Source organism: Papio anubis, chromosome 1, assembly GCF_008728515.1.
Source record: "Papio anubis isolate 15944 chromosome 1, Panubis1.0, whole genome shotgun sequence".
Classification (NCBI taxonomy): Eukaryota; Metazoa; Chordata; class Mammalia; order Primates; family Cercopithecidae; genus Papio; species Papio anubis.
Window position 1 is genome coordinate 25,711,128 of NC_044976.1, and position 11,562 is coordinate 25,722,689.

At 53.0% G+C, this 11,562-nt stretch overlaps 1 protein-coding gene across 3 annotated transcripts in view; it reads right to left on the reverse strand.

The window, feature by feature from the left end:
* Positions 1-6,240: 6,240 nt before the first annotated feature.
* Positions 6,241-11,562, reverse strand: part of WASF2 (WASP family member 2) — a 94,130-nt gene continuing 88,808 nt past the window's right edge. For all 3 annotated transcript variants that reach the window (XM_003891418.4, XM_021938207.2, XM_009202935.4), the window contains exon 9: positions 6,241-10,366. In XM_003891418.4, coding sequence (XP_003891467.1) covers positions 10,209-10,366 — 158 coding nt within the window. In that variant the 3' untranslated portion in view covers positions 6,241-10,208. The remainder of the gene's footprint in view (positions 10,367-11,562) is intronic.

Below are 11,562 nucleotides of genomic sequence, written 5' to 3' on the forward strand. Positions count from 1 at the left end.
TCTATCCCCACCCTCCTGACAGGTCCCTGGGAAAAGTTCCTACTCAGCAAGCCCCTGCCCCACGCCAAACCTTCCACACCATCACTGTGGCTTCGTCAGATGGATACCATTGCTCTTCCCCATTTTACAAAAGAGGAAGTTGAGGCTCCAAGAGTAGTGGGCCTTCATTCATTCACTGCTGTCCTTGTGGACAGCTTAAATTCTAGCTGGGAGAAATAGTAATACAAAGTTTTTCCAAAAATGTAACATTACACAGTGGTAAGTCCTCAGAGAAAGAGCAGAGGAAGAAGGATAGGGAAGATGTGAGTAATTTTTAAATGAGGGTGCCCAGGAAAAGCCTCCCTGAGAGGTGACATTGGATTGGTCCAAAGTCAGACGGTTGGTAAGGAGTTGAGCTGGGATTTGAACCCACGTCCATTTGACTCCAAATCTCTCTTTCCTGGATGAGGGAGGGTGTTTCAGGAACAACCCAGAAACATCAAGCAAGGAAACTGGGACAAATCCCCAGGCTGGGGGAAGCAGGGGGTCTGTGGGTTAAACCCAGACCTCTGGAGGCACGGCACAGGGCAGGGCCTTGTTGCTGCCCCCACCATCATGCTCCTGAGGAGCCCTCCAAGGTCCAGAGGAGAGGGGCCAAGTGCCCGTCCTACGTTGGGTGAGGCTCAGCCCTTTGCTTCCCCAGCCCAGCTTCCAGCTCCAGGGCCCAAGAAGGGACCTGCTGCCATCCTTGTGTCTGGGAGGGCCTGTGTCAGGCCCCTGCACCGAGGGGCTTCCTCTGTCCCTCTGGGGGTGGCTGTGGGCTGGAGCTGAGGTGTTTCTGGCAGCCTGGATCTGGGGTCTCTGCCTTGGGTCCTGGGCCTACTTTGAGGGGTGTTTGAATCTGTCCCTCAGGTTGGGCCCTGTGTGTATGGTGGGGCTGGCTGGCTTTTCCCTCCTCTCAGAATTCTGCAGATCAGCTTAGCGCTTCTTCCCAGTACCTCCACTCCCTGCTTCCTCCAGGAAGCCTCCCTGCCTGAGCCCTTTTGTGGCTGTGAGAATGTGATCCATACAATATGACTTACTACACCTCCCCTCAGTAAACATGTATAGAGAAGTCTTCCCCCGTCCTCAGAATGGAGACGGGGCTGCATGTCCTTCTCCAGTTGAGGGTCCCCGAGAGAAGGGATATCTGTCTCCTCAAACCGAAGGCTCCTGAAGGCAGATCTTTCTCTCTCCTCAGAACTAGGGGCTCCTGAATACAAAGTCATGTCTCCCCCGTCAGGCTGGGAACTTCTGAGAGCTGGGCTGTCTCCCCCGTCAGGCTGGGGGCCTCTTGAGAACAGGGTCATGTCTTTTGCCTCAGATTGAGGACCCCTGAGGGTAGGACTTTGTCTTACTCACTCAGACTGAGGCCTCCTGTGTCTCCTTCAAGCCTCAGAGTCCTCTGGTGCTCAGCCTGGAGCTGCTTAGCACCGCATGCTTGTGTGTGTGTGTGTGTATGTGTGCGTGCGCGCGTGCGCGCGTTTGCTTGCGTGCCTCTCCGCCTCTGCCAGCTTTCCAACCCCCATGCCTGATCCTACCCAGCTACAGGGGTCCAGGAAGGTCAGCTGGGGTGTGACATGGCCCCCTGAATTGGGGTAGGCAAGGCTAGGGCCAAGAGCTCCACCTTCCTGCTGGGGTAGGCCCTGGGATGGGGCTGGAGCCCATCTCTCCTCCCCGCCTCCCTTGGTCCTGTGTGGGTGTGTGGGGGCAGCCCTGAGTGCTGAGCCCCCGCAGGGGCCATGTCCGCCTCTCCTTGCAATAAGTGAGGAGACAGCAGCTATTAATATAAGATGAGTTCACAGGCTCACAGCTTCCGCAGGCTGGAAAACAGGCTCCTGGGGCTGGGGGCTGCGGCAAGGCTCGGCTGTCAGATTCCCTCCAGGAGCCTGGAGACCGCCGGTCCCGCATCCCCCAGCTCCTTCCATGCTGAGACCTGAGGGCACAGACACACACTCATGTCACATGCAGGCACACATGTCTAGGCCCCTGGCTGTTCTGAGCACACACATGCAGACACATATGTAGGTACACCCATACCTACACCAGCACACTAGCACACACACACTTGTTCAGATACATCATTGTACATGTGTACACTGACCATGTCAACTTTCTGTGCATGTTTAGTGCTGAAGCACACATATGCCCTTGCACACCCTTGTGTACAAGTATGTGTACACAGACACAACAAACATGTATGCATACCTAAACCCATTAGCACATTCACATATACACACAACTGCACGTGTATATAATGTCCATAGTCATGTATACACATTTGCAAGCAGCACCAGATTCAAGGACTTGAATGCATGTGCACGCCCTTTCACACAGCATACACACACTCGCACATGCTCCCTGCTGCTGGCAATGCTCAGCAATCCTGAATTTACAGGCTGACCCTCGGTTTCCAGAACCAACCGGCTGGCTCAACCTCCGTTCCTTGTCTCCCCTCTCCCCTTGCCTCATGACAGGCAGCTCATGCTCCTGCCAACCCCAATGCCTGCCTTCAGCTTCCCGCCCCCCGGGGAGCCCCCGATCCATGATTAACCCCCTCGCTAATTGGCCACCAGCCCCTTGACTTTGCTGCAGGCCTTCTCAGGAGCTGGGAGCAAGAGGCTGCAAATTGGCCAAGCAGGATGGGTCTAGGGAATACTGTGCATATAGAGGATGAGGGTGGGGGCACTGCAAGCCCAGTGCCTGGGTGGAGTCAGGCAGTGCACCCCCTATTCCAGGACTGGGCAGAACAGTGGCTTCCTATTCTCTTGGGAGGGTACTCCTATGATTCATTATCTACATAGTCACCTGAAGCCAGCCCTGCATGCACATTTACACACACTCACCAGCCATGTGTGCAGACATATTCCACCCCGCTCGGCACACTAACAGGTGAACATCTGCACATACCCAAGTACACTAAAAAATGTACCAAGTATGCATGCAAGCAAAATTTTACATGTTCATAGTCACCTGCCAGATATGCAGACATCATTTATATGTTTACATCCAAACACACATGCAGTTGCATGTATATGGGCTCACAAACACATACACATGCCCATGAAGGTCCTAAGTGTACTTGCAGGCATGCACCAACATCCAACTACTATCCACATTGTGATATATACATGTGGAGTCCAGATATGCATGCACATACATCCATGCACACAGCTCACATGTGTGTATATACCCTGATGAACAAGCTACCAAGTGGCCACATGCTAGGAAGAACGCTCTTTAGCTAGCCTCTGGCTTTACATAAAAGCTTGAGGTTTGCTCAGTCTACTAGTGGGGAGAGGGAGTGATGGAACCTACTCAAGTTCCAACCTGTCTCTTCCCAGCCTCCATGCTAAATACCTAAGCCTGGGACCTCCTCTGGGTTCCCCCTAAGCCTTCAGGCAGCCACAGGGACCCTCTCATGGTTCCAAGACAAAAGGCCAGAACTTCTGGCTTCCCTTGCAGTTTCAGTCTCCTTGGCTGTGGCTCAAGCCCACAAGGTGTTACTGCTCTCGTAGGCAGTCTAGGGCATTGGAAAAAGGAAGGTTTCTATTTCAAATGTCTGCTGCTAGCTTGCTGTGTGACTTCAGGCAAGTTGCTGTGGCTCTCTGTACCTTGTTTCCTCATCTATACAATAGAAACAAAAGGCGTTGTATTTGTAATATTTCCAAGACTCACACTCTGGGAGTGGCATCAGTTCCCAAGATGGTGCAAAGCCAGAGTGGAGGGGCTGCATACATCATCACAGTCAACTCTTTGTTGAATAGGTGAGGAAGCTGAGGCCCAAGGTGGGAGCTAGATCTGACCTCTGACTTCTCAGCCAGGAAGTCTGCTCCTTTTTAATGATGTGTGCAGTGTGAGCTCGTGTGTGCATACTGTGGACATGCACGGACAGCTTCTTCGGTAAAGGCAGGGAAGGCATCTAGGCAGGACCCCTTGCCCCCAAGTATTAACTGCTCTCCTTGTCATCAAGGGACTGGCAATTCTCCCATAAAAGATTCCTTTGGATGTGAAAGGCTTTTATTTATTTAACTTATTTTTTTGAGATGAAGTCTCACTCTGTTGCCTAGGCTGGAGCGTAGTGGCACAATCTCAGCTCACTGCAGCCTGCGCCTCCTGGGTTCAAGCGATTATTGTACCCCGGCCTCCCGAGTAGCTGAGACTACAGGTGCATGCAACCACATCTGGCTCGTTTTTGTATTTTTAGTAGTGATGGAGTTTCACCATGTTGGCCAGGATAGTCTTGAACTCCTGACTTCAAGTGATCTGCCCGCCTTGGCCTCCCAAAGTGCTAGGATTACAGGTGTAGGCCACTGTGCCTGGTCCACAAAAGGCTTTTTGTCCTTAAGCTTCAAGAGCACCCTCTAACCACCCACACCTCCTGGGGCTGAGGAGCAGTTCAGGGGGAGCACCTGAAACTGCTCCCAGCCCCATGACCTAGGAGGGAACTAGTTAACTAGCCCAGAGCAGAACTTCCAGGAAACAGTGCCAGGTTGCCCTCGCCACTGGGCAGCCAGGAGGGGGCAGTGAGGAACTGGTGGAGGCAGCAAGTAGGGAGGACAGCTCCTGAGCAGTGTGAGGGCTGCCTGCGATTATGGGTTCCTGTAATCATGTGTTGGTTTGTGTCCTTGTGTAAACGACAGGGATCTGCGCACAATATGTGCACTGGTCCTCATGTGTGCCCACTCGTGTGTCTCTATGAAGCCCCAGCCCATACCCAGGGAATCCACTTTGTTCTTAGGCAGCCAAGGGTGCAGACACTTCTGCTCTAACAGTCTGGGATAGGCAGGCCCTCAGCCAAGCTCACTGTATTTCAAAGCAAGAGCAAAAATGACCATCACCATTTACTGCCCTTATAAAAGTGGGCACCAGGGAGTGGGGCAGGTAAGAATGGAAACCTTTAACAGGCTCCCTACAACGTTAAAGCCCTCAATGATTTTGGATGGAGACTCTTAAGCTGTTTCAGTTGCATGGTAAACACAGCATTGGGCTCTGGCTAGAGACGGGCCTGTGTTTGAACCACGTTCTGTTCCTGGCCAGCTGTGATCTCAGGCAACTGTGAACCTGTTTCTCTCCTGTGTAAAATGGGGGACCCTTGCCTCTTAAGAATGAAATAAAAGATACGCCGTCTTTGGCAGGTAGTGGGCGCTCAATAAATGGTTATTCTTCTTAGGATCAGCCCAAGGAGGTGAAGAGACTTGCACAGGGTCACAGCTCCCGAGTGGCAGGGCCAGAATTCAAGCTCAGGCCTCTCTCTTCCCAGAGCCACATTCCTTCCCTCCAATTCCCTAGCAAGGGCGGCTCCCGAACCACCATTTTGTCTTCTGCCAGGGCGGGCGTCTGGCTGCCTGTCAGTCACCGGCCTTGGGAAGCCAAGTGCTGACTAAACACAGGCCTGAGCAGACGGGTGGAGGGAAGGGGCTTTGCAGGGGCGAACTGGCTCCGCGGCCCCCTTCTCTGCACCACCACCTCCAGCGATGAGCTCAGAGCGGCTGGCGCAGCAGTTGCTGACAATTCAAAACTTCTGCCCCCTCTCCTGGGACGCCAGTGGGTGACTCTCAGAACAGCAGGCGTGACCCGCAGAGTCACCAACTCTGCTCCCGCCCCTCTCCCGGGGGCCACTACACTGTGTCTGCTGGGTCCGGAACTGGGTGTCTGCTCATAAATTACCCCCAGGGACAGTTACCCGCAGCAGCTGTGCTTGGAACAACCGTTGCTTCCTGGGTAGGTCATTTTTTGGGTCAGAATACAAACCCAGCCCCCTCGCCTTCCTCAGGCAGAAGGGGCATGCAGCAGCCTAAACCTTTTATCGGATTCCATTGTAAATCGTTCTATTTAAGGTAAGTTGCTTGGGTCTGAAAGGCAGACAAGATGCCGGCCAGATGTTGGGCGCAGCATCAGCATTCAGCCTGTACTCCTCTCCTGCTTGATGCAAACAGTTGCCAGTAGATTGTCTCCTGCGGCCCCAGCACACCCCCTTTCTCATGGTGAGAAGGGGACTGGGTATCTGGGCCTGCAGGCCCTCCAACCTGGGTCTCCTCCTAAATTGAAATGGTTTCCAGCCTTCTGCACATGGTGCACTTTCTGCACCCAAAAGCCTCCTGCCCTTCAGGCCCACCCACACTGGAGCCCCCTCCTGAGCTCTGGCCACCACCTGTGACTATTAGTATCACTTCCTTCTAATCTCTTGTCCCATTAAAACAATACCACAAACACCAGAGGTGGCTGAGTGGCTACAAAGACTTTATCAAATTATTTAAAATGTTGGCATTTAAGTATTCATGTGTATCCAGTTACATGGAACCTTCAGGTCAATGGGGCGCAAAGGTGGTATACACACGATGAGCCTGGCAGGGAAGCAAGTAAGACCAGGCTTGGAGCTACAGGGCTTTAAAAAAATTGGATGTCTTTCTGAGGGTCTGAGAAGAACAGGGCAGAATAGGAAAGGGTCACTTTAGGGGTCTGGCTTAACCCACTGCCCAGATCTCCAACTGAAGAACTCCTTTCCCATCCTCAAGGGAAGAGGGCCTGTTTTCAAACAGCGTCCCTACTACACATACACGCATTCCCTAAAATCTTGATGTGGCAAACACACCCAAGAACCCACTGGAATATGTCCTTATAAATATGTTTGTATCAGAGAAAACAAGGCACTTCGGGAGCATTATGGCTTACTCTACTACATGTACATCATTCTAGACAGAAAGTAAAACTTGGTTAGTTCCTCAAGTGAATTAACTGAATAAACTTAATACAATAACAAAATTGTTCCCTAACCCACACTGAGGCACGGTTAAAGTGAACCCACACTGAGGCACGGTTGAAGTGAACATGGCAGGAGGCACACAATGAGGCACATCTCTGTGCGACACCTGGTCCCAGGTCAGCTGGACCCCAGCAGGGCTCAAAGCCTGATGCCTCCAGGAAGCCTGACATCTCTCATGAGCAAAGCCCCCTGGCCTTGGAGCACTGGCTCCCTCCCTCCCCATGCCCTGAGGTCAGGTGAGGGGCCACAGTGGGAGGTAGTCCTAGAGCAGAGCTGGGACACGGTGGGAATGCTTAAGCAGGGTCACCAAAACCACAGAGACCTCAATCTGTCCAAGTTGGCGCTGCAGAGTCGGAGGATCGGCGCCACGGGAAGAGATTTCACATTAGCCCTGACAACACCGCCTCGGCTATGCAGTGACATTGGCCAGGGTCGTTTCTGAGGGCGCTCGAGCTTCCACTAGAGGCGAGCTGGAGCCTGGGCCAGCTGCTCTGAGCCTCCAAGGGCTGGCTGAGCCTGCCTCCTCCCCCGAGCTGCTCCTTTGGAATGTACCCATCTCACAACCAAGGCAAAGCCACAAGTCGCTTCTGACACTATTGGAAGCTGGGCCCCAGGGCCACAGGAATGGGGGCAGGTCCCCTGGGCGGGGTGAACCAGGAAGGGAGGAAACTCTTTGGCTTCAGAGCTTAGGAGTCCTTATGGTCCATTGTTCCATACTCTCACTAGCTTAGGCCCAGATTAAATAATCACTAAACTTTGCATTCTGTGTTACGTGAGTCCAAAAACAGGATTACCTGCATTGGGTCCTTTATCATCTTAAAGGGCTCTAGGTCTAAAGAAGCCTTTTTTTTTTTTTTTTTTTTTGGTGCATATGCATAAGTGGAGCCCAGAGGGCCTCTCAGCTCACTGGGTCCCCGGCCCCCCGAGTTGAGGAGGCTTCGCAAGGCCGGCTGCTACAAAGTGCCGAGCTTGGCTGCATAGATTTTAATGAGAGCGTCAGGCAGAGCTGTGCTGTTGCTCTCCGGGACTTGCAGATCATTACCAAACCAGCTGTAGGATGAGAACACAGCACATCGAAACCCTAGGAGGTCACTGAGCTAATGATCTAATCCTACCTTCCGCAGGCAGTGCCCCTCCCCACCTCCTCCTGCCCCCAGTCCTTTCCACGATGGACTCAGTCCATTCCAGAAGGCAGGCCAACACCGCCCCCTTCAAGGTCAGAGCAGAATGACAGTGAGTGGCTCTAGCTCTCCCTTTTCCGGAAAGGAGGAGGATGGGGGTAATTCAGTCAAAGCCATTAGGTCCAAACCCTGGCCTGGCCAGGCCCCAGGTCTCCTATTTGGGAGAACCACTGCCCTCTGCCTGCCTCTCTAGCCACTGCTGGGCTGTGGCCCAGACGCCTTCAACGGCCATTTTAGGGTTCTGATGAAAGCGCCTTCGGCTTCTAAGGTGCAGGCTGGGAAACAAGGTGGGGGTCCACATAGCCTGGTGTCTCAGCATGGAGCTTGGTGCCAAGTCCTGTGCCAGAGACACCTGATCTGGAGAGAGGGAAGAGGGCACACTTGGGAGTGGCCACGGCAGGAGTGCATCCTGGCCCCTACAGGCTCAGTCCCCACACCCTGAGCTCCAGGAAAGAAAGCAGAGGGGAAGCGGCCAGCAAGGGCACAGAAGCAGAACCCATGACTACACTCTCCCCTCAAGCCGGAGGGCTTTACGAGGGCTTTGGCAATTACTACGACTATTTGCTGTGCTGGGTAGGGACAGATCCTGTTTCTCTTTGTTTCAGGGCTCTGAAAGCCGGAGAAGCCAGCAGAAGCCGATTTCAGCATACGAGGCTACACAATAGTTAGGGCAGAAGAGAAGAAGCCTCACTGTTGGTTAGAGCTGACCAGTTTTTTTCTGAATAATAGCACCTGTGTATTAGCTCTGCGAAAAGCAGGGAGGGAGGGAGGGAGGGAGGGAGGGAGCTTCACCATGTGCAGTGAGGGGAGCTGGAAACAGGACCTGGAGCCCCTCTGCCTTTCAGCCTACTTCACGGCTGCCAGGCCCCCCAAGGCAGGTACCGGCACGGCTGGCAGCCTGAGGAACTGAAGTTTCCACAGTTGGCAGAATCTTTGTTTCAATTGGGGAAATAAAAGGGGGAGGAGTTGCAGAGGAATTGAAAACAGCACCTGTCACAGCTGCCTATCCCCCTCCTTCTCTCACTACTTCTGGTCCCCCAAAAGGGCTGGTCCCAAGGCTATGTGGTTGGTTGGTGACAGAAAAGGGGCAACAAAGAATGACAAGAGAGGCTATGAAGGTTTGAGCAGCACTGACAGGGCTGGCACAGACCCTGAGCCCTCCTACTGGGACCCTAACCTATGGTGAGGTCTGGAGTAGCAATACAGCCGAGAAAGCTCTGCCCAGACTCCAGTAGGTGCCCATTCTTTGGTCCCAGAAAGCACAGGTGACTTGGAATCAGGAACTCTGGGCTCTAGCTATGTCACTATCCAATTGTGTGACCTTGAGCAAGTCACTTCCCATCTCTAGGCCTCAGCACCCTTAAAGGGTGGGACCCATGGGGCTCCACTGTTCTTCCAGTCCTGCAGCTCCAAGTCTTCAGGCTTTGCTCCTGACAGCCAGAAGAGGCCCCTGTTCTCATGTGTCAGGGACAGTTTGGTCATGGATACTAGAGGTTAAAACTGGGCTGTGTTGCCTGAAGGCATCTAGAGGTGGTGGTGGTGCATCCTGAACACCATACTCACCAAAGGGATCCTGGGAGGGAGGCAACAACTCCAGCCTGCAGAAAGGCATCATTTTTGGGCAGAGGAGGTGAGACATTCTTTAGAGGCTTGATGCCTTCTGGAATAAAGGGCATCCCAGGCATAAGAGATCGTTTAGCACAAGGCAGGCCCACCCTGCTGATTAGGGCAAAGGGTGAGGCAGTCTGGCCGTTGGAGCCTTTGGCCTGCTCTGCCCTTTCAGGGCACAGGAAAGGGGCCAGCTGTGTCCATTCAGGCCACTCCCCTTGCTTTAGAACCAGAGAGTGGCTGGCATTATTTGAAGTGGCTGAGGGCACGGGTTTTAGAAGACTGTAGTTGAATATGGCTCCTAAGGGAAGGCCCCATCTCCAACGGAAACCCGATCAAAGGAATCTGCTTTGGGATTTCTCCTTCCCTTCAATATGCAACAGGCACTTGAAGGAAAGAGGGAACATCCCAGCTACTGAACTTCAGGAGCCCCACAGGGCCTGACAATGGGGAGAGGAAATACATGTTGATTTGGAGGAAGCACTTGGATATATCTTTGGTTGCTTCAGGGAAAGCTTTGGCCCCTTAAAATTACTTTTTTCCTCCCCTTTCTCCCCTACGGATCTGTTGGGGTTGGCATCAAAGAAGGCAGGTAGGAAGGAAAGAAAAAGAAGGTGGACAACAGGCAGAAAGCGTTAATCCGACCAGTCGTCCTCATCAAATTCAGAGGAATCATCTTCTGAGTCACTGTACTCAACAGCAATGCGACGAGACAAGATGGTGGCCACGTCATTGCCCACGACATCCCGCTTCTCTTGTTCCCGCTGCTCCTCAACCCTGCGCAGCTGAAAACCTGGTGGCAAAGAGACAGAGGGGTGAGGAAGGCGTGTCCTCAGCCTTGGAATCCATCTGGAACTGGGTAAGGGGGAGTGGCCACCAGTGGGTAAGGGGTATTGCAAAGGACAGAGAAAAAGAAGATTGTTATGGAAAAGCAGAAGATGAGTGTATGAAACTGGTGAGGTGTGTCTGAAAGGCAGCCTGCTGTCCTTTCTGGTTTACACACTTTCAGGCTGGTAAGGACTTCTCATGAGGCTTTGAAGTGGGGAGCAGGCACCACATTCCATCCAGCAGATCCTCAGCCTGCCCAATTCCATCAATTATAATGGGGCTCAGCTGCCATAGACTGTCCTCTCTAGACTAGAAGTTTTTTGAGGATCACAAACAGAACAAACCACGATAACCCCTTGGGACCACACCTGGCCCCTTGATAGAACAAATGCTCCAATGTTCCAGGAGGGTGAAATGATGAAGCGGGAGGGGAGGGGAGGGAAGAGGAGAAAAGAGGAGATAAAAGAAAATGGGAGAAAAAAGGGGTGAGAAAGAGGGCAGGGGGCAAGGAAGGAAGACACGAAGGGCAGAGCAGTGAAGAAGGCTGGGGGTTGCTGAGTCCAGTTGAACAAAGGCCCACTAGGACAGTGATTCTTGTTTTTCTCGAAGGCACAAAACCCTTCAGAGAAACTGATGAAAAATGGGGCCGGGCGCGGTGGCTCAAGCCTGTAATCCCAGCACTTTGGGAGGCCGAGACGGGCGGATCACGAGGTCAGGATATCGAGACCATCCTGGCTGACACGGTGAAACCCCGTCTCTACTAAAAAATACAAAAAACTAGCCGGGCGAGGTGGCGGGCGCCTGTAGTCCCAGCTACTCGGGAGGCTGAGGCAGGAGAATGGCGTAAACCCGGGAGGTGGAGCTTGCAGTGAGCCGAGATCCGGCCACTGCACTCCAGCCTGGGCGACAGAGCGAGACTCTGTCTCAAAAAAAAAAAAAATGCATGCAAACACGCATAAGCATACATTTCCAAGGACTTCAAAGATCCCAGCTTAAGAATCCTTTACTGCCGGGCGCGGTGGCTCACGCCTGTAATCCCAGCACTTTGGGAGGCCGAGGCAGGCGGATCATGAAGTCAGGAGATCGAGACCATCCTGGCTAACACGGTGAAACCCCGTCTCTACTAAAAATACAAAAAATTAGCCGGGCGTGGTGGTGGGC